The following is a 26,226-nucleotide window of genomic DNA, read 5'->3' on the forward strand; positions in this document are numbered from 1 at the left end:
TCCAAGTATCTCAATATTCTTCGTATTTGAATAATGTATGCATCGTCTTTTTCTAAACTTTATTTTTATTCAACGTGTCTTACATTCGAATATTCAAATGTTCGAATAATAATATTTGAATAATGATATTTGACTACTGAAATATTCAACAACGCTAAATAATTATTCGAATAATCCCAGCCCTAATGCGAAGAAAGACAAAGTATCAAGTAACTTTATAAAGATTTCATCCTTTGATTCATTACTGAATAAAAATCTTATCGCTTCCAGGAAGCTACTGCTATAAATGTTATCTACAGAGCACAAAGAACAGCTGAAGGCACAATGCTTAAATAATTGGAGGATCTCGTGTCTGTAGAACGAACCAAACATTGGGAACAAAAGAAGCGATATGTACTTAACCGTAAGGTTTCTACAAAATATCCATTTTGTGTAATATCAATGCTTCTTGAAATATTGGTTACTTAACTCGTAAATTTATTTACAAGGTGATCAGAAAGAACCGTATATATTACCTTTCGGTAGCAAATCAAAAAATGTTGTACAATGGAAAAATGGGAAACAATTGTAGGGAATTCCAAAAAATTAAATTTTGATATTTATGAAATTATTAATTATTAAAATGAATACATTTCGACTTTTGAAGGATCACAGAGTTTCCGTTATTAAATGAGAGAGCTCGTTTCCTTCAAACTTCGAAACAACGAACAAAGGCGTACGAATATGCAGTCCAGTAACGCTCAAGTTGCCACGAAAAAAAAGCAACTACACAATGAGCACACTGCTCCAAAGAGTCGAAGAATCGTGTTTCTGGACGGCACAAAACAAAACATCAGAGGCGAGAGAAACTCGATATATTTACTTTTGCTCTTCCTCTCGATCTACCTGACCGCGACGAATCTGCGTGCACTTACTGATACGAGTCCGATTGTCCAACGAAAGGACGACAGGTCAGGTACAATTCGGTGGACGGAAATCATCCCGAGTCGAAGAGACAAACGAGAACAATAAGAAACAAACATCGCACGTTGGAGTCCCCAAAGTCAGCGTTTCCCAAACTTGTTCAAACACCGGACACTTTTCACCTATCAATTTATTTACAGAAAATTCCTACTCTTTTACAGCTAATCGATTCATAGAATGGAAAACGCAATTAATGCTCGAGTGCGTTTAATTTTCAAGAACAAAATCTAAACAGAAATATATATACAGTAAAATTGAAAACTATACCCGTTAACGTCCGATATAAATGAAAAATATACATTTATTGAATTTCGTTTCTTCGATCACTAATTACCAGATTCTTAATGGAACGTTTGTACACATTGTAGCACGGGACACGTTCCACGGAGCACAGTTTGGGAAATGCTGCTCTAAGTTTTCGTATCGAGTGTCGGGGAATGATCATCGAATGATTTCCACGAGTGTGGTTGTGGTCGAGACAGTGAACGTCGCATCGCAAGAAATCGCTTACGTTTCTCCGTGGAAAACGGCAGGCTCGGTCCGCTCGGTGAAAATTCAATAAGACCCCGGAGAGGACGACAGCGTGGAGGGTCGAGCGCGGCGAGCAGGAAAACACGGACGAGAGAGATCGTGTTCGGAGGACAACGCGGGTTCGCGGAACAGCTCGAGCGCAGGGTGAATGACCCTAGTCGGTTTCGAATCGGCGGTGACGTGGTCGATGGGAAAGGCACGTTCCTTCGTCGAGGATCGGACTAGGAGTCAGCCAGACACCATTACCCGTCGATTGATCTTTTCTCCGCGCTGAATCACAGCTCACAGTGGAGGCGCGTTATGTCGTGTCTGTACATAGCGCGGAGGAGTACGCGCGGCGGCGTTCCTTTGTCATAGGTCGACGAGATGACGGTTGGCGGTCGCACGAAACCGGAAGCGACAGGGGAGAGACAGACCGAACACCTACGGCAGTCGGCGGCAGACTGGATGTGCCCGGGTTGAGCGGACCACGCATCCTCTGGCTCGACCAATCGTCGCCCTCCTTCTCTCTCGCCTTCGCCTCTGTGATCCTTCCGACGAAAACCACCCTTAACTGGGCGGGCGCGAGTGCGAGGCTCCTTCCGTTCGTCCTTCCCTCCTTTCAAATGCAAGGAGTAAACGAATCGAAAGGATACTTAAATGAAATTATTATACGGTCGATCACAGCGGTTCTCAAAGTATGCTACGCGGAGCCCCGAGGCGTAACTAATCTCCGCGGCGATGGAACTATTTTCATAATAATTAGGAATTAAGCTTGTTTCATTGAGATCGATAACGCTGGATGTCGCCGTAACCTGCCGTTTATTATTTCTGTTTAATGTTTTACGGTCACCTTCGTAACTGTCGAGTGAAGATCATTGAAATTGAAGGGAAAATAATATAGAAATCACGTACCGTGGAACCACCGACGAAGAGTACATGTACTCGGACGTAATAAGTATTTTCAGAGTTAAATAATATATAATGTTTAGTATAGTGTTAAAATACAAAGTATAAAAGTGAACGTGACGTATCAATGTGTCACATGTATACGTATCTATAGTGTAAGAAAGAAAAAATATATGTAATAAATATTGTCCCGTGAAACTGTTGGTAACGTAGACTACATAATTCCTCACCGTGTAATTTATATACATTTCTCTCTTTAATTCAGATTATCTTGTTTTTATGGTTTTAAAAATGACCACAACGATCGGATATATTAAAAAGAAGCGATAAATGGCTCGTTGTAGTTACATTCAATGTTATGTTTTTTCATAATCTATAGAATTAAATGAAAACAACTAACCCGCGATTGTCACGGTTCTCAAACTGTACGATTTCGTTTTACGATGTCGGTACGATGGTTTAAAAATAACGAAAAATGTGTGCAGCTACGCAGATACAATACCATTCGTCTTGTAAAAAATTCGACAATATTCTTGACGTTGATTATTTAACCCTCGGACAGCCAATGGCGTAACGTTCAGCGGATTCCGGGTCAAATATGACCCAATGGTAAATGAATTCTTTTCTATGCATCTAAAAGCAAATTTTTGTAATAAATTTTCATATTTTAATCATTGTTTAAAATTATACTAACACAATAATTAAAAGAAAAATATATACATATATATCTACAGAATGTCTTGATTTACACAGTTTTCATTTGCACGATATCTTAGCGGAACCAATTTATATACATATACATATACATATATATATATATACGCATGTATAGGTACATTTATAAATGTATACCTACAATATTTTTCATGGTTTTAAGTTTTAATACGTTAAACATTAATAGACATAAACCACATGAACGAAAGCACTTTAGAGCTCCGTATAAATCTTTAAAAATCTAGAAAAAATCTTTCAGAGCCATTGATCCAGCGAATACGTTATCATTTGATAAATTTCCATACAGCAATCGAAAGCCCAGCTTTACAATTATGTCTTACTTAAACAATGGGTGTTTTCATTAAGATTTGTTATGCCTATATTCAACAGCCTATAGATATGCTACCTATCATTTAAGCGTACAGGTAAATTTTTATTTTAATAAATTTATTAATTAAATGCTGCTGAACAGAATCGTTAACTTTGGTCAAATCATTGAGAAATTATATCCACGTAATGTTTGATATAATTGCACAGAAATATATGTTTAATAAATCTATCACTTATTGATTTAAGAGCCAAGAAAATTACAAATCATTTTTGATACTTTTAACAGTTTTTATTTTACTGATATTGGTTACTGTTTGCCCATAATATTTACTTTTTAGAAATTTATGCGATAAACTTCTTGCATTTATCACTAGATGGCGATTGACATAAACTGTATCTCGCTGGTACTAAAGAAGATACATAGTCCTACGTAAGGAAATCATTTCCAATATTTAGCACCAAACGACACTTTAGAGAAACATGTTTAAAAAGAGTGTTTTCGATAATCATAAGGTTAGTATTAAGTTTCTGATAATCATGAAGTTAATATTTTTAAATTTGCAAACGACTGAATATAACGAGACAAAATATTAATAATAACATTTGGTTATTATTAAAGTAGAATACGGTTAACACACCGATCCAATAATCCTTATTTTTATAAATTTGAAGATTTGTTGAGAAACACGGAAAGACGTAATTTTGAAAGAGCGTAGGTATTATTAATAACAGGAGGAAGAGTAATCAGATCGAGTGCTTTATAATAACATCAGACTTAAAATTGTGACAATGTTAACATCGATGAGTATGAATAAAGTGTACATTAATCTTTAAACGTTTCGGTGAGCATGCACAATAGATCACAAAAATCTTCCATATACACCCTATGAATTTGCAATATTATCTATAAACGAGAAATTATTTGTCATTTAAAGATGAGAAATATTTTAAAGAAATAAGAATATTTATTAAACTCGGTACAAAAATATAATCAATAATTATAAAACGTATAACTTATAGGTACCTTTTATTGGCACAAAATGAAATTAATACTAATATTAAAGCTTATAAATAATCATCTTAAGTATTATTTTTTCATTCATATTTAAAACAAAGAAGAGACTATGAAAGTGCTTCATAACTTGAAGTTACTACTATTTCAAAACAAACCAATGTTTTATTTAATTTTATTAATAGTATAATTGCATATGAATTTTATTTCATAATCAAAAATTATGAAATGAAATTTTCCGTTTGAAAAGTAATGTTGCTTTTTTTATGGAATAAATGTTTATCCGTGGGGTAAAATCAATAACGAAATATTTAATGCAAAAATCCGTAAGCAAAATCTCAATAATTTCGTCCCGTGTTGCTTCACTTATTTACGGGCGACCTCGACAAAAAACGTTTTACCTCGAAGCAAGTGACGCGTGCACGCACGCACGCACAAGTGGCCGACTGCTCGATTAATAAATTACACAGATATGGGAAAGTGATTGCCTTCTGACGCCCAATACCGTCGATATTGGGAACTTGTCAAGTTCAACTTGACCGAAATCCGTTGGGTTCCAACCCTTCGTCGTCGATATTGAGCTCATTAAACTTGCAACTTACCTTTACGAATTCCTTGCACGTCATAGATACGTAAAAAAACTATGAAGGATGCAAAGATTTGTGATAATTCGATACCATGACACCGATAAAATTGCCTTTAACATGTTTTGCGTCTTATTTCATCGTTGACCAAATTATTCCATCATATTTTACGATACAAAACAATCTGGCAAAAATTAAAGTTCATTTGCAACTTAAAATTCATAATATAATTTAAAAGTAACAATGTTTAAAATTAAACTTAAATAACAATAAGAACTATATAAATTTCAAATTTAATTCATAGTTAACATTTACATGTAACATTATTTTGCGTATTAAAAAAAAATTAGTATTAGTTTTAAATAAAGAAATTTACTTCCAAATCCAAATATTAAAATTATATTAACAAATTTAAGGTTCTATCAGAAAACCTTGAATTTCGAGTGATATGAAACATATTGAGGATGGTGTTTCCGATTTTACAACGAGAAACTTGTTGAGAAGAAAGAAGGACAAATCTATATACACATGTTACGTAATGAAATATTTAATTTTGTTGCTGAGCTTTGTAACGATAAAACAAAAACTTATAAAAATAACTTCTTGGAGCATTATAAAAATATTTTGTTTGAAATATTCTCTAATTTGTTGTACCGGAAGATGCTCAGTTTCCTTGGAATTTATATCCCGCATTGACGTCTTTTATGCTATGGAAATTGACTTACGAATTCGTGTACAAATTTTTTAGTACGCGATTTACCCAATTTCAATACCTCAAATAAATTCTCGAAAAATTGATAGAATGCCAACTTTTCGAAAATATATCGATAAAATATCAACGTTCGCCGTTGAAATCATATATTCAAAGCATAATATGTAGATAATATGTTTTACTATGACACTAGAAAATTTAAAGCCTACGAAATTTTACTTTTTTACCTTAAACCAATCGTTTTCTGGTTATCATAATTCCAAACAATATTAATTGCATTACATAGATTCTTGTAAAAACTACACTTACGTAAGCTTTCTCTGACTTGGGCCGATTGATTATAAAAAATCGGTGATCGATTTCCTCGGTTGTTGACACGTCGAGTCAAAGTATTACACTTGCATTGATCGAGCTTTTATTTTTGAATTCTTACTGGGAGTTTACTTCAGAGACATCTAAACGAGTAAATAATAACTCTTTAGATATCCTCAAGTACTTATGAATTAATATTTAAATTTGTTAGGATCCATATGTATCCACCTCATCTGTAGTATTACACATTCTCAAGGCGTAAATTTTATTAATATACATCTGCCTTAATGTCAGTTTATAAACTCTGTTATAGTTGGTGCAAAGTTTCGAATCCAGTCTAAGTTACGAAAGTACGACACGATAAGGTTATGGCAAAAATGGATTTGTTGTTACTGAGAAGTAAATTTCGTGGTTCTATGCTGGGTGTTTTAATCGGCGATTGTCTTGGTAGCCCTTACGAAACCGAGGAATTATTGACAAATGGCATGAAAATAATTTTACAACGATCGTTTGATAAATTGGAGGGACCGGCGTTCAAAGGTAACACCTTACATATATGAAAATGTAAAAGCAGTACTTCATATTTTGCTTGCTCGGTGGTGTTGATATCGAATATTTTTTTAACTGTATAGCACCTGTCATGCAGTTTACAGATGATTCTGCAATGACTTACTCATTGGCCAAATCTTTAATCGAGACAAAAGGATTGGATGTCTTCAATTTAGCAAAGAAATTCGTCAAAAGTTATTATCAAGAGCCTAATCGTGGTTATGGTCCTGGTGTTGTAACGGTACGCTATTGTGACACAATTTCCCATGAATTAAATATATACATTTTGTATTCTTGTTGCTCATGCATAGTCTTAATACAACAAGGTATTTCAAAAATTACGTGGTAACAAATTTTCGGACGTTATAAGCCCAGCAAAGGAACAATTTAATGGTCAAGGTTCATGGGGAAATGGTGGAGCAATGAGAGTTACGCCTGTTGCATTGTTTTGCTATCAAAAATATGATAAACTTTTAGATACAGTTAGAAAAACAACACAACTTACTCACACTCATAAAATTGGAATAGATGGTGCTATTTTACAAGTAATTGCATTCTGGATATTTAATTATTTATATTCAGTGTGACTTTGAATAAAAATGATTTTTAAAACTTATATTTCTGCTATTTTTCAGGCAATAGCAGTGCATCAAAGTCTTCTTTTAAATCCTAGTGAAGAATTAAATGTGACAAATTTTATTGATGATTTAATTCATAAAATGGACCAAATTGAACGAGATGAAGATGGGTACGTTTTAAAAATATATTAAAATATGTCATACTGTAACTACAATATTTTTTTTAGAAATAATTCTATGCAACTCTTAAAGCTATGAAAAAGTTTACATAAATCTATAATTTCAAAATATAAGCTTAAGAGGAGCTACTATATTTAGAAATACTAAAAATCTCGTACATATGAATAAAATAAAATTGTCAATGTAACATTTAATGTATGTACCTCTGCTTATGATTTATTTAACTAAACTCAACAACTAGATCAGTATAAAAACACTTTCATTATATATAGTATGAAATATTTTCCAGTAATTCTATTGAACAATATTAATGAATTCCTCCCTTTTACAGATTAGATCTTTCTGAACCACAACCCTATAAAGTGCAATTGGGTATAATAAAAACTTTAATATCAGAAAATGATGAAGGGCCACATAATGAAAAAGTAGTACAAACATTGGGGAATAGTGTTACAGCATTATATTCTGTACCTACTGCAATATTTTGTTTCTTAAGGGCACAGAAACCAATTACAGGTATACAAACAGAGAATCCTGTTAGGAGAGCAATTCAGTATGCTGTAAGTATAATGCACCTCTCTATTTTGTAATATAAAAAATATTATAATTAGTATTATGGAATTCATTAAAATGACACATTAAATAAATATTGATAATAGAATAGAACAAAATAAAAATTAATTTTTATGAATCGTTTTCTTTTTTCCAGATTAGTTTAGGTGGTGATACTGACACTATTGGTAGTATGACTGGTGCAATTGCTGGTGCATTTTATGGCGAAGAAAAAATTAGTTTAAATCTTTTACAACACTGTGAAGCCTCGGATGAATTTAGGACTTTAGCAGATCAATTATTTGACATAGTGATAGCCCAATAGAAATTGTAACTCTTTAGTATTTGTAATTTCACAAAAAAAGACACGAGCAAATGTAATAATTTTACACGATCACAAGTTTATTTTTTAACAGAATTATATGAAAATATAATTATGGTTGACTGCAACTTTTAACTAAAATTTGAGTAATTATATTTCCATGTTGTTTAATTATTTACAAAAACATATGATGTGTCATGCATTTATAATAATAATAAATTTGTATATTTGTCAAATAAATAATGTTTTCAATCTTGAATATGTTTAACTCTCCTTGCAATCGTACAAGAAAAGTTTGACGTTTCTATCAGCTGATATGATTCAATATGGCTGCTTACAAAACACGTTTTCTGTCTACGATCGAAGAGACGCCTACAAATAAGTAATATCGTGTATAAAATAGAAAAATATTATAATAAAAAATAGTAAACTTTTTTCAAGTATCACATTTTACAATGGCTGGCAGCGAGAAAGTGTTAGAAGGATTTATCTGTCCAATATGCATGGCAGAGTTCAAAGCTCCTAATCAGTTAACTAAGCATTTCGAGGATTTTCATAATGAGGATCCAGAGTTTTTAAAATCTCTTAAAGGTGAGAACTTTAAATTTGATAATTGACCAAAATGAATTCGACAATTTTTTGAATTTATAAAATGTGAAAATAAAAAATAAAATTCGTATACTTACATTAAAAATGTACGTGCTAATTCACTCAAGAAAATAATTTAAAGCGGTTTTTATTTCTAGATCTGTTTGGCAAAGCTAAAAAAAAGATCTTAAAACAAGATGAAATACCAGTATCATTTTCAGGCTCTATATCAAATAATAGACAACATAGTCCAGAACTTAATTGGGGACCTCAAGAAATAGGTAAGAATATGTATTATGATATTTGACATCAAGAAAGTTTCAATTGTTAATAAACATTTTCTACGTATTCAACTATTAAGGATTTCTTTTTTTACATTTTTCTTGATCTTATGTTCACTATCATATTCATTATTCTCAATACATATTATGCCAAATTCAACAATTTTATAAAGTAAATAGCCAAAAAAAATTTCAGGTGCAATGAAATCACATACTGTATACTTTAAAGAAATAAGAAATACAAGGCTGGAACGATATTCTTCAGAAACAAATAAACTCCTAATAAGATTAGATAAATTATTAAATAATTTACCAACAGATCCTGTTGATAGAAAAGGTAAATAATTTTCAAATGATTCTTAATGGTTTTTTGGCAAAAGTAATTTAAAATTTGTTGTAACTGATATAGTTCATGAACGCACCATTGTACCATGGATAGATGAAAAAGATGTAAAGTTATGTCCTACTTGTGCAAAGAGTTTTCATGTTGCAAGAAGAAAACATCATTGTAGACTTTGTGGAGCTGTTATGTGTCACAGTTGTACAGTATTCTTAACTCTACAAGATGCACGTAAGTAATTTTTAAGTTATTAAAAGTGTACAAATGTAAAATTAATTAATAATTTATAGGGAAAATGACAAGTCCTGTATCAGTACAAGATGACTCTGCAGTATCTCCTACTTCTGAACGACCAATTTCTGAACGTATAGTACGTGCGGGTATTGGTCTTACAAAATTGGCCAGATCACCATCCAGTGGTAGTTTAAATAGTGTTTTATCATTGGTTAATGACTCGGCAGCTGGTGAACAACATTTTAGAATCTGTATGCATTGTGCAAATTTACTTGATGCAAGAGAAAAACAAAAAGCAAAACACTTTGATAAACCAATTGTATGTCAGTTTTATGAAAAATTGAGAGCATACATGGAAGAGGCTTTGCAACATGTGCAAATGTATAATAAAATGTGGGAATCTTTAAAGTATGTCATACAAGCATTATAAAATAAATATATTTAATCAAATTTTATGTTGGCTATAATATAAATTTGTATCAAGTTACAATTCGTATCAAGAAATCCATTTTCCAGTGAAGGAGAATCTACATACAACCTAGACGATGCGCAGGCTTTAAGAGTTAAGATTGCAAAATTGGGCGAAAATATAGATTTAATTAGTAAAAAAATTTCCGTACTCGGAACAAGATGCGTAGAAAATCCTCCGCAAGAACAAGAACTCCGATTGCATCATATGGTTAGAGTATCTGCAATGATATTTCTAAAGGAAGAATTGTTGAGTGTTCAAGCTTTGCCTTCAGCAGAGAGATATGCAGAGTTGCAAAAAGAACTTCAGAAACGATTAGATGCTAGAATTGCATATGAAAGACAACTAGAAGAAGAACAAAGGGAGAGGTCAAAAGAACAGCGTAAAAGGGAAACTTGGAATACTGAGGCTCGACCTTCTGTAAAAGAAAATCAGGTAATATTAATTTATAAAAATAAGTTAACATGTCAATCATTATTTTAATTTTACTAATTTATGCATATTGTTTACAGCCAATAGTGGTAATGAATCAATCACAAGGTTGGGGACCTTCAAATGTCACTCCTAAAATGCCTCCTTCTATGGATCCTATAATTGAGCAAATGAGTAATCTTCGAGCTTACATTAAACAAGCTAAAGATGATTGCAGATATGATGAAGTTGCCATCTTAGAAAGCAATCTTAAAGAACTTCAAAGTGTTTACTTTACCATGAATCAAAGTAATAATAGTGATGGATAAACATACAATCACGACTGCAATTTATCTCATCAAATTTAATAAGACTTATAAATCGTTCCATTATGTCCAAAGCTTCACGTAACACTAGATCCATTTCATATATTATTGCACAATGTGATATATTTCAATGGTTCCTTTACATTGATGAATTTAATTATATCACATCACCAAGGTAATTCATAAAATATATATCTACTAGTGTATATAACAATACAAAAGAAAGTATATAATTTTGAATGTAAAGTTTATATTAAATTAGATATACTGATATAAAAATATATTACAAAATACATTCTTATAATACTTATTTATGTACACTATAATTATTTATAAAGATTGTTATAATTATCATACTATTCAAATATTTTAAGTAAATTTGTATGGATGTAATAACATTTGTACAATATCATTTGCGCCTCTTTTTATGAGATACCAATTTAAGCCAAAGCTTAAACTTGTTTCAAGAAATATATAAAATATAAAGATGCGTTCATTTATTAAAATATACATTTGTAAAAGAAATATACCAAGAAAATATTTTATTCAATGTATTCCAATACTGTAACTGGTAATTCTTGTGAATTTAATGCATTTTGTATTATACTTTCTCCATTGCTTGTAACAGCTGTGTTATGAGAATCACTTGCAGAATTTATAGAAAGTTCAAGAATGCATTGCGGTAATTCAGTAGAAGTCATTTCATTTTGATTAATATTTAGATCAGAGAGATGTAATGAATCATTTATAGGATTATTATGTAAACTATTATTGGATACAACCATACTATTGTTCAAAAAAACTGGGAGCTGATCTGAGAGCACTTCCTGATTTAATTTCATTTCTTCCATACTTTGACCAAATTTATTTAAAAACACAGGTAACTCACAAGACAACATTTCCTGTTTTTTAAAATCATATTCTTGAAAGTAATTATTTTTTGTTTTCTGTGTATATGTAGGTTGTTTTAATGTACAAAGATTATTTTGTGTTTTATATTGCTCTGTATTATGTTCACAACTGAATTTCATCAAATCAGACATTTCTACATTTGATGAAGTTTTCTCATAGTTTTGTTGAATATTTTTTATGGAAATTAGTTTTGTTGACTGCATATTTCTTTCCAAAGAACTACTGTGCGTTGCATTATACATTACTTTATTATCATTAACCTCAGAAGGTAATCCAAATATTAGAGACTCGTTAAAATCAATGTCCTGTAGTTCTGCTTTCTCTTCTAATAATTTTCTTATCACCTTGTCTGAAATATCTATAGGAGCTGCAGGTCCATATTCTGGCCGTTTTGGTAGTTCTTCTATTAATAAAAATAAAAAGTAGAGATTTTTGAATATATTTATGTTTTGAAATTGAAGTAAGTTATATGTCTTGATTCATTGTACCTTTTAATATATCTCCTGCAATGTAATCTGCTGCTCTAAACAATTCTGCTTTCACTAGAAGGTTTAATAAAGTACATAATGTTGGTCTATATTTTCCCATTGTTCCCCATTCTGCTAAAAATATTTCAGCTGCATTCCTTCCTTGCTGTTGTGCAGCTTGCTCAATCATACTATTATGAAAATATGTAGATTGAAATTACAAAAATGAATTAATTATTCTTTTTAAACTTGTACATTACCTAAAATGTTCAGCTTTAAACTTAGGAGTATCAGATGCTTCTTCCTTTGGTACAATTGCCATTAACTTTTTCCATGAATCTGATATATTTAATATTTGTCCGAGTGTATACAATTCTGCAGGCCTTAATTTTCTCAATTCTGTGTCCAAATGAACTGTACTTTTTGACATCATGCTGTAATTTCGTACATTGTTGTTAGTGCACAAAACACTCAGTATTTTTTAATATATGATATATAGATTTCAACAATAATTTATATTTTATGTAAAAATTCTACAGTAATTTAAAATGATATAAGATTTTACATACCTATATTAATTATCTAAAATACTAAAAATAATTTCTAACCTTTCCGTCAATAATCTTATTTCTTTCGAAATATGATGGCTATTGTAATTAAGTTTGGTATTAATACAGTATTATTTAGTGTAGTTTTTAAGTACAAAGCATTAAGTTTTGTAAGATATTTATTTAAATATTTGCTTATACTTTTATTAAGAAGTTATGGATTAAAGAAATTAAGAATGAGTTAAATTTGTTTATACACTGTATTCAAATTGAGTCATACGTATTATTACATTAGTTTCCGTAATAGATTTTTGAAAAAGAATAAAAATGTTACAAACTTTGAAATTTTTTAATATCAAATTTTAAAGTAGGAAGTTGTCTTTTATTATAGCCTTATTTTTAAGTTTTATTTTCATTTAAACGAAAATTTCAAGTAGACGTAAGGTGTTACAAAATTTATGTAGAAATAACAAAATAAATTATTCAAATATTTTATTTCATTTACATGTATTGTAAAAAGTTTGTATAAAAATCAAAATTATGTTTTTACAAGACAAACACATACTGAGTTTAAGCTTAAAACATATGACAAAACTGCAGTAATACACACAAAATATCACAGGCTAGGCAAAGCACAATACAGTAAACCAATCTAAAATCAAATATTTCATAATTTAAATATTTGTTATAATATTTACTAATAACTAATAACATAAGATTATACAAACCAATTTTTACAATCTATCTGATACATCTTTAGCATTTTCTTTCCCATTAGCAATTCGAGATCCAAACTGGAAAGCTCTCTTAGGAAAATTAGCAGTACTTTGAAAACCAAGTTTATATGCCAGTAAACGTAGTAGTAATTTATCTCCTAAACCAGATGGCATTTTATCTGTTGGATAACATCTAAAAATAGTTTGATAATGCTGATTTTTTGTTAACAATTACAATTTTTTAAATATTCAATTTACCTTTCCCATGGTTTTAATTGTTGAACATATTGTACTATGTTTTCATCTAAATATGGCAATCTCGATTGTTTTCCATGATCAGATACAATACGATCGTCACGACCTAAATTTCTTTCAGAAATTCTAGCTAATTCAATACTTAGTTCTTGTGCTAATGCGTTCCAACCCTTATATTTCAATATTGTTCTATGTCTCATATATCCACCAAACAATTCATCTGCACCCATGCCTAACAGAAGTACTCTGCATGGTGATTCATAAACATTATTGCTCATAAAAAGTGTACCTCTCGCACGACTTGCAAACCATACAGCACAACCTAAGCTTTCATCTAATATTGTACAAAGAGGATATAATAAATTGCAAATTTGTGTGGAACGATATTTCTGCAGTTCTTTCTGGGAGACATTTACCTGGAATTATTATTTATTACTATAAACGCTTTTATATTCGAAAATTTGGAAAAGGATATAAAAATTCTAATACTGTACTTCAAGAAAATTCCATTTCCTTTTTGGACAAATTTTTAGAAGTTCAGAGAACGTTTGTTTCCCAGTTTTTCTGTCAGGAACATCATAATGAACTGGTACACATTGTCTTTCATTGTTTGTATTAGATTTTTTATGTGTGTTAACTGATTTTTCGAATGCAACATTGATCAAGTCAATATATTCATTTTGCGGAACATATTTGTCAGCAATTAATGCTAAAATAGCAGAATCTAAACCGCCAGAAAATAATATGCCTATTTTTGTATGTTCACATATAACATTTTCTCCATGTAAAAACAATTCAATACAATTTTTACAAAATTTTGGCTGCTTTTTTACTCTAACTTCTACAGCTTTGTGAAGAAGTTGTGATAAATAATCTACTCTTTCATATATATCTTTATTTTGTAAAAAATATGGTAATGTTGTATAAGAATTTTCAAAATATGGACTATTTTCAAAATATTCTATATCTTCAATATTAGGATGTAAATGTAGACTTACTAATGTATCAGATTCTAATATAGTTTTTTTAATATCAATATCTACACTTAAATGTGTTTCTAATGCTTCAATAACATCTGTAAATCTTAAATCTGGCTCTCTCCATGGATAACATGCAAGATTTACTCCTGAATTAGCTAAATTCATTACAAAAATGCCAATTGCAGGGACTTCTACAATTCCATTTATCTGTTTATTTGCAACAGATGTTAAAGTTAAAATATTTTCATCTGTGTTTGATTTTAAGAGTAAACTGTGCCGTCCTATAATGTCTCTGCCAAAATATAAAAGATTGCTGGATTTTTGAAAATATATAAAACTAAATGGCCCTTGTATTTCTTTAAATACAGATATAATATTTGGAAGTGATTGGAGAGCATTCAACAACACCTTAGTATCACATATATCATCCTGAGCCTATAACAAATAATAAGACCATTATATAATTTATGGAAATTTAGAATATATAATTAGATGTATAATCAAATTGTGCATTATAACTTATATAAAATATATTACATGCTAGGTAAAAAATGACTGTAATGGTACATTATAAGAAAGCTATATTGTAATATGATTAATGTGTACGTCTAATGTAAAATATTTACCAAATTTCCAGAGAATATATCTCCATTCCAAAGAAGAATATTACCCATAGAATCTATAGCAGGTTGTACAGTTAAACTAGAACCTTGCATCCATAGTACAGAAGCTGCAAAATGTCCAAACCAATTTTTAGTTAAATGTTCAAATTTTTCTGTTACTTTATCAGGACCACGAGCAACTATTAAATCCTTACACACGTTCCACTGACGAAATAATACAAGTTTATTAATGTATACCTTTGTAACCAGTTTATCTAAATTTATTTTTGTTTATATAAATAATACTACCTCATTTGAGACTTTTGCGTTGTTCTCATGGTTTTGTGAAATGTAACAAAATATCCCACACATTATTATACCGGTGTATTATAAACATAACCTAAAATCATAAATATTTTACAAATAAAATTTATTCCCAATATTTATTTATAATATATATTTATGATATTGATCTACATAATGAATATGAAAAAATTGTATATTAAAATTTATTGTGATTTTAAACGCAACACGTTTTCATTTTTTGCTATAGTTATTAACCATAGTTGCGATCAAGTAATGGTAATGAAAATACTTCTTAAAAATTCAAATACTTCTAATGCGTTTAAGGCAGTTATATGTTTAATAAAAACAAAAATGTAAAATTCATAGAATTTGTGCATCATTAATCATATATAAATAAAAATCTTACAAGCTAATGTTAAATTTTTATTTTTATCCAAAACCGCCTGTACTTTTCTTATATTTCTTCGAATATTTTCTAAATTACATATACCTATGTATTAAAAACTAAGTTTGTGAAGTACAATTTATGTATCAAGCGACAGTCATTCAATCTTCCACGTGAAGTTCTCGCCATGTTGTTGAACATGAGAATATAATTAAAAGAATGAGTAAACTGGACATTGAACTGTTCTACATAGTGATTCATTAAAAGTATTATTCTTATCTTTCTTTTACTGCAGATTTTTTATTTTTAGCATTAATATAATTGAATAAAACATTTTGGCGTTTAAATAAATTCATAATTTTCTTACTTTTGACAGTTCGTCGATCTATTTACAATATGATCAATACGGGGTATGTAATATACGTTTACAAAATATTTCTTAATTAAATATACAAATTATTCCGTATGTTTACATTTCTCCATTTTAATAAGTGTATGGAAAGAGTTTATTATTCAGTTATACTAAATAAGATATACTAATAAGTAAAATATAATAAGTTTAAACTAAATAAATAAGTTATTTACTGTTACTTATAATTGTTAAATTTGATTGTGGTTTGTTCGAAAGATGATGGTAAACGAAACATAAATCAATAAATGTATGATTGTAAGATAAATTGATAAATGCACAATCATATTAAAATATTATAAATGCACAAATGTATTTGTATTGTTATTTATTTATTGTTTCATAATGTAATGATACAATATGTGAATATTTATTATAGAAAACTTGCTGGCCGCACAATTTTTATTACGGGAGCATCAAGAGGCATTGGAAAAAGCATTGCTGTAAAAGCTGCAAAAGATGGAGCAAATGTTGTTATTGCAGCAAAGACTGCTGAACCACATCCAAAACTACCAGGAACTATATATACTGCAGCTGCAGAAAGTAATTATTTTACTTTTCAATTGGTACAATGATTAAAAAGATTAGACTCTAATATTAAAGTTGTTCTTACCAAAAATATTATATTTATTATACATTATTGTAATGTTATATGTTATTATAACATTCAAACTATTAAAAAAAAATATCAATTTGTTTTAGTCGAGCAAGCAGGTGGAAAAGCATTGCCATGTATTGTGGATGTAAGGAATGAAGCACAAGTAGTTTCTGCAGTAGAGAATGCTGTTAATAAATTTGGAGGTATTGATGTTGTTATTAATAATGCAAGTGCAATTTCTTTAACAGACACAGCAGCCACAGATATGAAAAAATATGATCTTATGAATAATATTAATACTAGAGGAACGTTTCTTGTGTAAGTATAAAAACTTTATTTTAATAACTTTTGATGATAATTTATGCTGATCAATTTTATGTTAATATTATTGTGTTCGAATACAGCAAAGACTAAGTATAACAGTACTGGTATAACATTATGATAATCATTTTAAGGTCTAAAGTTTGTTTACCCTATTTGAAAAAAAGTCCAAATCCTCATATAGTAAATATAAGTCCACCACTGAGTATGAAACCAATATGGTTTAAAAATCATGTTGCATATACTATAGCTAAATATGGCATGTCAATGTGTGTTCTTGGTATGGCAGCAGAATTTAAGAAACATGGTATTGCTGTCAATGCTGTTTGGCCAAAAACTGGTAAATTTGAATTGAATATTTATGTTACATATGTAGCATTATTATATATTTTGAAACTTAATATTAATTCTTGAAATCAAATTATCAGTGTGTAAATTCTTATTATTTCTTAAGGATACAACATTTTTATTTTACATTTTTGTTTAAGCTATTCATACTGCTGCAATTGAAATGATATCTGGTCCAGATTCAAGTGATTATAGTCGCAAACCTGAAATAATGGCAGATGCTGTTTATGCTTTAATTTGCAAAGATAGTAAATCCATCAGTGGAGAATTTTTAATCGATGAAGAAATATTAAAAAATGAAGGAATTACTGACTTTACTGATTATGCATGTAATCCAGGTAAATTGAATATTTATAAATACTTCAATGCTAGTTTTAATTTCTGTACAAATTATAATTTTCTTTTTTTTAGCAAACAAAGACAATTTGATGCCTGACTTATACTTAGATGATAATGTAGCAGGATTAAATTTACAAGGTGATTTAAGCAATAGAATTGTGCAAAACAAGACTGACAATGCACAGGGTTCTAGTAAATCAAATTTACAAATTGAACAAATATTTACTGTTATTGAAGCCAATTTAAGTGATGAACTTGTTAATAAAACAGGAGCTATATTTCAATTTAATGTTAATGGTAATCAGTTGTTCTCTATGCAATTTATTTATTACTCCCAAACTGTATTGTTTAATATTAATTTTGCAGGTGATAAGGCTGGTACATGGTATGTGGATCTTAAAAATGGTAAAGGTTCAACAGGTAAAGGAGAACCAAATCAACCACCAGATGCTACGTTAACAATGGATTCTCAAAACTTTTTTGCAATGTTTTCGGGTAAGCAAACATACTGAAATAAATTTAAATAGCTATAATATAACAAGTATATTTAAAAAATAATAATATCTTAATATCTTCTCGAATAGTTATCATATGTTTCAATGATTTGAATTTTGATGTTTATCTAGGAAAATTAAAACCAGCATCAGCATTTATGATGGGAAAGTTGAGAATCCAAGGTAATCTTCAAAAAGCAATGAAACTAGAAAAATTAATGCATAGTTTAAAATCTAAATTGTAAAAATAAAACATATAATATATTTTTTCTTTTTAAGCGCGTATTAATTAATTATAATAAATATCACAAAATGTCCACATTTTGAAAGTTGTATGTTATATTTTTTCATATATTCATACAGACATATTTTTCATATATTCATACTTTCATATATTCTTGTAATATATTTTATAACTATCAAAGAAGTTAACCTTTTGTATAAAGATTATATTTCTAATATATTTGTTATACACTAATATCTACTATTATTTGGTATTTTCTTTGTAACCAACAAGTAAGTGTGGAAAGTATTTTGTTAGTATAGTTTTTCCTTCCTCGTAAACACCAAAAAAAATAAATCCTCCTAAAGTTATCCAAAGTACTCTAGGACCAATACCAGCAAAAAGTCTGCAAAATTAATGAAGTACTCATTATCCATTAATATAAAATATGTATATTTCATGACGAAACTATAAAATATGTATGATTTTGGTGAATATCATAATATAAATACATAATCTTTTAGAGATTATAGTGGTTATGAACAGTTACGTTCTTCAAATTTAAATAATTACTGAATATGTTTTTACATATTCTTCTTTATTTTTTAAATACAAATAGTACATTGACTCCATTTTAATATATGTGACATTTCTGCCAATGAAAACTTCTTTTCTTGTAAATTATTGATTACTTTTGTTTCTGTTCCATTTGATTCATTTTGCCGTATATTTAATATTAGAACTAACGATTTTTACAAAATAATGCACCAAATAACATAACTTTATTACTGCCGAGACAATCACGTGAATAACTTTGTATTACCTTTTGCTTTCGTGAATAAATAAAGACTATCTTATAGTTCTGTCGCGTATAGATCATGTTTTTATTTGTCGTTTAACTTTTTAGAATCGCAACTTCAGATATTTTATAGAAGTGTATAGTATGTTTCTATATGATATGAACAATAATGTTACAAATGATAAAAGAAGAAATGTTATAAATATAAATTGCAAATCTTACCCACACAAACCTCTTTCTTTATATACATCTTGTAGCACATACAACATTTTCAGGTTTGAAGAATTTGTATTTTGTTTAGCAAGCATTATTCTTGTTTTTACAACGTCCAATGGTGTAGTGATAGAAGCAGAAATACCACCTAACATATTTCATGTAATTAATTATGCATCAAATAAAATACAGTAATGTTACAAATAAAAAAAATTTAAACCTGCAATTGCTCCACATATAGCACTTTCTATGGGAAGGATGTTCCTATTAACATTTGAACTCCAGACATTCTTTAAATATTCCCATACTGGAAATTGTATTATGCTAAAAGGCATATCCCTTGACACAGTACTCCAATATCCACGATATAATAATCCAAGAGTAATATTATTTTTATTTATTACTAAAGCTTGTTTCCTTTGTTTCACAACTTCTACAGGTACTCTTATTAGACATGCTACCTTTATTTAAGATATATAGAAATTAAATTACATTTTATTAATTAAAATTTCTTATAGACATTACCATTTCTGCTACTGATGCTGCACTCATATGAAGTAATGAATGATATTCTTTAGGAACTTTACATTGTGTTGTAGTTTTAATACCTTCATAAGTTACAAAAAATAAGGATGCTAAAATATTGTAAAAAACACAATTTAATTCTTGCAATTTTATATATTCTTTATATATGAAAAATTTCTTTATAAACTATTTTAACAATATAATGCACTTTGTATCTACCAGTTGGTGCAGAACCAATAAGTACAGGAAAGATTCCTTTATAAAGGCCAGAAAATCCTCCTGACTTTGTAAATCCTTGTTTAGCTTGCAATCGTGTTTTTAGTGTATCTAATGGATACAATACTACATCAACAGAAGTACCAGCTAATCCTCCTGCCTATTCAAAAATATAATGTCAAATTAACTTATGAAACAACAAATAAAATGTTTTTCTTTTTAAAACTAATTCTATAATTCAATAATGAAAAAAATATAAGAACATTATTCTTTTTAATATAGTATGCTCATGTTTCTCTATTTCTAATTTTAAATGTTTAAATACATATTTCATTTTTATTAGAATTATTGAATTTAAATCTTTAAAAATATTTTATTTGAATTTCCCACAATTTTGACATGGGGTTACTATGCATATGTGAAAAGGATGTCTAACTTACCATTAGTGATGTAATGAAAGTATATGTTTTATCTGGTATTTTAAACTGTTCCTTATGTGTTATCATTTAGTATTCTTACTTAAGGGTGTAGGACACTGAAATTTTGAAAAAAATCAAATACTTTTTGTGTTAAGTAATAGTTTGAAGTCTCAAAAATGAAGTGCAAAAAGTTTCAACTTTTAAAACAATTATTTTTTGAAGTGGAAATCTTTTAACCAATTTATGTACCTGTGTGTCATAGCCCTTTTACTAGTGCATTTGCAAGAAAACTGAATGGTGATATGACGAAGAATCTATAAAATGCTGTACTAAAGACAAGTACCCCTATTTATAAGGAAATAAGCAGTGATCACTTATGAGAACATGTGTTTAGTGATTTTGCAACTGTAAAAATTGTTGCTTATATTGCTGCTAGTATTTTCAACACAGATTTTTTTAGTATACTATTAATTATGAGCAATATGATCACAACAATAAGATCAATAGCTGTTGCAATATATATATTCAATAAAGAAAGGATACAAATATCCAGATGATTTATGGTAAATGAAGAAAAGATGAAAAATTACATTTGGAAATTTTAAACATGTTCTTCTGTAAAATGTATTTTTAAGAACAATGTGCAAGATATTTTGATATCTAATCAACTGTTACTTTGAATTTTACAGATATTATTACTATAATATATATTAGGTATTGCCAATCGATTCGTTTTTAAATTTTCAATCATTTTGAAAAATATAAAGAAAAAACATACAAATCTTTTGTACAAATTTAAGTCAAGTATAAATAGTTGCCATTTTAATAATTTTTACAAAAATGGAAATATTCGATCGTCAATACCTAGAGAATATACTCTAGTTTCAAGAATTTAAAAAATTTTGTTCCAGATAATCTTGTTTAGCAGGAATCTTGCAAACTGTCAGGCTGTCTGAAAGAAAAGTCATTCGAAGCGATGTCATTAAAAACCTAGTAACACTTAAAACAAAATTAATACTACTTACTACTAGTTTATACCATTGTAAAATAACCCATAAAAATTTATATTAATTACGTGTTTATTTTTATTTCCTGATTTTATAAAATATTAGTCAATTTTGAACACAACAAAGCGTACTAACCCCCTTAATAAACACGTGTATTGAGATATAATTTACATGTGCACGCAAGTCTGTTTAACTTAAAATCACACATCACACCATAACCTCCAGTTGAATATTCCATAATTTTATTGTTGAAAATAAGCACTGGTTTATTAGAAAAATATAATTTGTATATCTTCAAATTGTTATTATACAATTATGCGTTAATGGAAACTACGTTTGAGAGCTAACAATCACTCTTAAATGCAGTCTACATTGGCGGGAAATACTGTCGAAAGCAATTCACGACAGTTTTACTCTCAAATAGACACATAATCTTACAATTGTAAAGTAACCGTTATTTAAAAAAAATAAATAAAATATTTTGAGAACGAAGCGATGAATTTTTCTTTTATATTCACTATTTATAGTTAAAGCATTATTAAATTATGATACTATTGATCAAATTCGTACCAATCTTACTATTAATACGTATAATTCTTGAAAGAAAAAATTTCAAAAAGCCAATCGTGATATTTCTGATTTCGTTTAGTTGTCTTAACTTTATGTTCCTTCACATTATAAAATAATTCAGATTCTAATGTTTCTTTGATTTTTATTAATTATTAAACATTTCAATATTCAAATCCTTGTACAAATATATTAATCATGTGTAAATAATCTATTAATTTTCAAATTACAGTTTTTTAATATTACTTATTTTAAATATAAACTATCTTTATATTGAATTTGTTATATAATACACTACTATCTTATTAGAATAAATAAAAATTCATGACTTAAATGCTAATTAGAGAGATGTGCAGCAAGGTAAAGATAATAATTTTTGTTTAAATACTTAATGAAGCAATTATTTATTAAACCATTAAAAGATTTAATTTTACTTATAGAATAATCTAATTATTTTATGGCATTTTTTTCATTACTTATTGACAAAATTTATGAAAAATCAAATACATTTTATAATAAATTAAATCTAAATTAATCATATTTATTAATATCTAAATTAATAATATTTTATATAAAATATTGTAATTTTATTTAAATCATGAAAGTGTAAGTAGATCTTGTATTCGAAGCTCCAGAAGGACCAGATAACTTTAGGGACTGAAGGCTGGGTATACGAAAACCTTCTGACATTATAGATTCATTTTCTACATTAAAAGATTTACTTGACACATTAGTTCCAGAAGATGTAAGGTATAATTTTTTTGTATTCCTACATACAAAAAATCTTTATTATGGCATGTGTTTCTCTTATCTCTTACTGTGCCACTGATTATATTCATTTCTATTTACAGTTGTATACATTTCTATGTGTTAATTATCTGTGCATCTCATACCTCCCATTGTTTCTTGTATTGGTAGAATTCCGTGGTGTAGTAATATTGTTCGAATGTAGTGTTTTATTATGTATTTCAACGGATGTAAGTTTTTTTCGTAGATCTGCATTTTCCATTTTAAGTTTCATATATTTGTCTTTCAGTACCTTCATATTTTGAGTAAGATTATAATAGTGGAGCTTCAGTACTTCATATTTCTTGTCCTTGAATTTGATTAAGTAATTAGATATTTTTTTCTACAAAATACATATAGATGAGAAAAACACACAATTTCATAAAAACGCTGTATCATAAGTTTCACTTGATTATTTTGAAATCCGTATATTTTTTTTAACGTCTCCAAAGATTCAGTCAGTGGAACAAAAAAATGTTCCACTTTTGATAGGGATGGTGGTTGTAATTTCACAGAATAGACACCCACTTGTTGACATTCAGGACACTGTCTGTCTGCTATATTACAAAAGATTATTTTTGGTTAAAATGTAATATATTTTGCAGCTTAAATTTACTGCATATTAATAGCACTTTTTTTATGAAACCTAAAGACTGCATCTATATTGCTCATATAAAATTGAGAAAAATAACTTTAGTCTCTACACAATGCTTATAATTTATTATATTTTATTTCTTTACTTTATTACTTTAATTATTGTTTTTAATTTTTCTTATTTTTACCGAGTTGTATACATCCATTACAATATACATGACCGCACTGTGTTAAATAAAACGGCTTTTTTCCTCTCTGAGTTGTGGTAAAACATTTGTTACAAATAAACATGTCCATGTTAGCTACCTGCCAAAAAACAAATGCAGTAAAATTTTAAATATCATATTATTACGCGACTACTGTATAATCAAATTTGTACCGTTTACAAAAGCGAGCAAAGAGCGTCATAAAAACTTTTCGTTTGAAATGAATTGCATTTCGAACAGCGATGGCGCTAGTTGTCTATTTTTTAGATGGTAAAACAGTTACGTGGATATTCAACTATTAGTGCGTGTATTTAGATGGTCCGTAACTGAGTATAATTCCCAAAAATAGCATTCTTCTTTAAAATATTAGATTTATCTTATACTTCGCTATCTTGTCTCGTGAATTAAGATCACATGTAGGTAAGGAAGCATGAAGCTGTTCATATTACACGAAATTAATTTATTGTAGACATCAGAGTTATGTACATATTCTTAAATTTTATTAAAATATTTAAAGTTTCACAGATTTGCATTGTTACAATTGTTTGATATGTATGGTATTACATTTATGCTTATATCTTAAGAAACTATTTTAAATTCGCAGCTGATTAGCTTAATATTACCACGAGGACGTTGTTGTAAGCAGAGACCCGAAAGGAAATACATACATCGAATCAAAATTCCATCGTTCTCTCTCTACATGCATTATAATTGAGATTACTAAATTGAGAAAATAGAAAAAAATTAAAGTTCCTTCAACCTCTTCATTTATCAATGCCAAGTAATCAAACAAAATAAGGCAATATTGATTTAGATTGTTTGATGTACTTGTACCTACCGCGGTACCTGTATAAGTTACGAATAAGGGTCGGAGATACGAAGTATTCATCATCAAAGATGCGATAATAACGCGGTCTTTTAACCTGGATAACAGACGATATAGCGGGTTGTGTCTTAAACAATGAAATAACTAGCCTTTAACAATCGAATATCAATAGTAATTATGAATGACTATGAAAACAGCTCGGTGAGTGGATCGCTAACCTCCTCAGAATGTAAACACGGAATCGACGACGAGTCCATCCATGTTTACGGAAACAAAATAGAACGTAGTTAGTCAAAGTGACTGACAAAAGTGAACGGATTTCCGTTGTTTCCTCGAATTACACGTTGGTGTCGTATTCGATCATATACTTGACGTCTATTGAAATGCGCACGGGTTAAAAACACGACACCGCGTCTGAAAATGATCAACTGATCTCTAGTCTGTTGACAATTCCGGACGAACGGAGTCACTGATTGTAATGTTTCCTACTATAATATCCAGAGTTCTCGCAGGGCGGCCATATTAGAATTATCATAGAGGTCGTTGCGATGTACGGTTCCTACGTATTTACCTGAGTGCTATGTTGATACATCAGTGTCACGAGTAGCAAGATAACATAACTAATAGTGCCGGCTTAGATGGCAGCACAAAGGCCTCATCATCGCTTATATGGTATTACGGGGGTCGGCTATGGATGAGCGGTTCGGTGAATGGTTCCGTTTGAAACCATCCATCGAATCTGTTCCTTAAGCCTCAGGTAAAGGGAGAATGGCCCCATGTGTGAGTTACGGAGCGAATACATTAACTCGCGAACTATTAAGGAAACAGTAAAGGTTTAGGAAGGCCTTACACTGAACAGTGTGGGTATTTGGGCTTTGTGAACCCTGTATCGTACTGGTAGCTCATAGCCCACTGAAGTAATGCGAACGCGTTGATTATGGCGCATCGTAATCTCATCGCTTATGGGGACCATGTTTGATTAAGCCTTTTGGCAGGTGCAGGCACGTTAAATACAAATCTACTTAATTGTAGTGCCCTAAGTACGGACATGTGTGCAGAGTAACCAATAAAAACTGCGAAAAGGAGTGTCTCAGAAGTACCGTTTGCTAGCTAGGATACCGAAACGGTTTACCATCTCAAGTAGCTAAACTCGAGTCCTATACAAAAAAGGATATCAATAAGTTTGGATACTATTTGCAGACGTCAGCAGCAAGGAAAGGGACACGGTAGACCGGCAAGAGCATGCTTATCTGTTTGTCACAGGCATTGTTTCTTACTGGGCTGTTGTT

The 26,226-nt window shown here is 29.5% G+C and overlaps 7 protein-coding genes across 29 annotated transcripts; 3 read left to right on the forward strand and 4 right to left on the reverse strand.

Moving 5' to 3' along the window:
- Nucleotides 1-6,099: 6,099 nt before the first annotated feature.
- LOC143153506 (ADP-ribosylhydrolase ARH3) lies at nt 6,100-8,479 on the forward strand. Of its 2 annotated transcripts, XM_076324804.1 has the most exons (7): nt 6,100-6,226; nt 6,360-6,586; nt 6,679-6,836; nt 6,922-7,140; nt 7,231-7,343; nt 7,685-7,913; nt 8,063-8,479. In XM_076324804.1, exons 2-7 carry the CDS (start codon nt 6,415-6,417, stop codon nt 8,228-8,230), a joined length of 1,059 nt encoding a protein of 352 aa, XP_076180919.1. In that variant the 5' UTR covers nt 6,100-6,226; nt 6,360-6,414; the 3' UTR covers nt 8,231-8,479. The 2 variants fall into 2 exon arrangements, with proteins under 2 accessions (XP_076180919.1, XP_076180911.1); XM_076324796.1 differs by lacking the exon at nt 6,100-6,226 and having other exon boundaries at nt 6,238-6,586.
- An 83-nt stretch (nt 8,480-8,562) lies between these two features.
- On the forward strand, nt 8,563-11,049 carry Rbsn-5 (Rabenosyn-5). Its single transcript, XM_076309643.1, has 7 exons — nt 8,563-8,818; nt 8,974-9,096; nt 9,293-9,433; nt 9,506-9,667; nt 9,727-10,078; nt 10,187-10,574; nt 10,652-11,049. Exons 1-7 carry the CDS (start codon nt 8,683-8,685, stop codon nt 10,877-10,879), a joined length of 1,530 nt encoding a protein of 509 aa, XP_076165758.1. The 5' UTR covers nt 8,563-8,682; the 3' UTR covers nt 10,880-11,049.
- Nucleotides 11,050-11,275: 226 nt separating this feature from the next.
- Tub (interleukin 1 receptor associated kinase 4 tube) lies at nt 11,276-13,024 on the reverse strand. Of its 2 annotated transcripts, none has more exons than XM_076310688.1 (4): nt 12,864-13,024; nt 12,516-12,689; nt 12,277-12,446; nt 11,276-12,191 (listed from the first exon to the last, which is right to left on the reverse strand). In XM_076310688.1, exons 2-4 carry the CDS (start codon nt 12,686-12,688, stop codon nt 11,419-11,421), a joined length of 1,116 nt encoding a protein of 371 aa, XP_076166803.1. In that variant the 5' UTR covers nt 12,689; nt 12,864-13,024; the 3' UTR covers nt 11,276-11,418. The 2 variants fall into 2 exon arrangements, with proteins under 2 accessions (XP_076166803.1, XP_076166794.1); XM_076310679.1 differs by having other exon boundaries at nt 12,825-13,024.
- Nucleotides 13,025-13,284: 260 nt separating this feature from the next.
- Nucleotides 13,285-16,258, reverse strand: LOC143146377 (asparagine synthetase domain-containing protein 1). Of its 4 annotated transcripts, none has more exons than XM_076310626.1 (7): nt 16,153-16,258; nt 15,666-15,756; nt 15,381-15,581; nt 14,269-15,189; nt 13,778-14,190; nt 13,532-13,712; nt 13,285-13,455 (listed from the first exon to the last, which is right to left on the reverse strand). In XM_076310626.1, the coding sequence occupies exons 2-6, from the start codon at nt 15,726-15,728 to the stop codon at nt 13,538-13,540; spliced, it is 1,773 nt and encodes a 590-aa protein (XP_076166741.1). In that variant the 5' UTR covers nt 15,729-15,756; nt 16,153-16,258; the 3' UTR covers nt 13,285-13,455; nt 13,532-13,537. The 4 variants fall into 4 exon arrangements, with proteins under 4 accessions (XP_076166741.1, XP_076166758.1, XP_076166731.1 ...); XM_076310643.1 differs by having other exon boundaries at nt 15,381-15,484; nt 16,069-16,237; XM_076310616.1 differs by having other exon boundaries at nt 16,069-16,237.
- Hsdl2 (Hydroxysteroid dehydrogenase like 2) lies at nt 16,193-19,013 on the forward strand. Of its 2 annotated transcripts, XM_076310667.1 has the most exons (9): nt 16,193-16,313; nt 16,424-16,457; nt 16,836-16,999; nt 17,159-17,372; nt 17,510-17,715; nt 17,864-18,061; nt 18,135-18,359; nt 18,429-18,557; nt 18,689-19,013. In XM_076310667.1, exons 2-9 carry the CDS (start codon nt 16,444-16,446, stop codon nt 18,799-18,801), a joined length of 1,263 nt encoding a protein of 420 aa, XP_076166782.1. In that variant the 5' UTR covers nt 16,193-16,313; nt 16,424-16,443; the 3' UTR covers nt 18,802-19,013. The 2 variants fall into 2 exon arrangements, with proteins under 2 accessions (XP_076166782.1, XP_076166773.1); XM_076310658.1 differs by lacking the exon at nt 16,193-16,313 and having other exon boundaries at nt 16,322-16,457; nt 18,689-19,012.
- Nucleotides 18,874-22,352, reverse strand: LOC143146414 (mitochondrial S-adenosylmethionine carrier protein-like). 17 transcript variants are annotated; one of them, XM_076310737.1, is made up of 9 exons: nt 22,094-22,352; nt 21,816-21,903; nt 21,201-21,275; nt 20,973-21,067; nt 20,536-20,692; nt 20,317-20,426; nt 20,012-20,252; nt 19,801-19,939; nt 18,874-19,185 (listed from the first exon to the last, which is right to left on the reverse strand). In XM_076310737.1, the coding sequence occupies exons 4-9, from the start codon at nt 21,036-21,038 to the stop codon at nt 19,044-19,046; spliced, it is 855 nt and encodes a 284-aa protein (XP_076166852.1). In that variant the 5' UTR covers nt 21,039-21,067; nt 21,201-21,275; nt 21,816-21,903; nt 22,094-22,352; the 3' UTR covers nt 18,874-19,043. The 17 variants fall into 17 exon arrangements, with proteins under 17 accessions (XP_076166852.1, XP_076166824.1, XP_076166860.1 ...); XM_076310709.1 differs by having other exon boundaries at nt 21,201-21,296; XM_076310745.1 differs by having other exon boundaries at nt 21,977-22,352.
- A 652-nt stretch (nt 22,353-23,004) lies between these two features.
- Nucleotides 23,005-24,396, reverse strand: LOC143150740 (uncharacterized). The gene is made up of 5 exons (XM_076319202.1): nt 24,285-24,396; nt 24,094-24,211; nt 23,687-23,868; nt 23,419-23,621; nt 23,005-23,294 (listed from the first exon to the last, which is right to left on the reverse strand). Exons 2-5 carry the CDS (start codon nt 24,200-24,202, stop codon nt 23,117-23,119), a joined length of 672 nt encoding a protein of 223 aa, XP_076175317.1. The 5' UTR covers nt 24,203-24,211; nt 24,285-24,396; the 3' UTR covers nt 23,005-23,116.
- Nucleotides 24,397-26,226: the final 1,830 nt, after the last annotated feature.

Source organism: Ptiloglossa arizonensis, chromosome 1 (assembly GCF_051014685.1).
Source record: "Ptiloglossa arizonensis isolate GNS036 chromosome 1, iyPtiAriz1_principal, whole genome shotgun sequence".
In the NCBI taxonomy this organism is placed as follows: domain Eukaryota; kingdom Metazoa; phylum Arthropoda; class Insecta; order Hymenoptera; family Colletidae; genus Ptiloglossa; species Ptiloglossa arizonensis.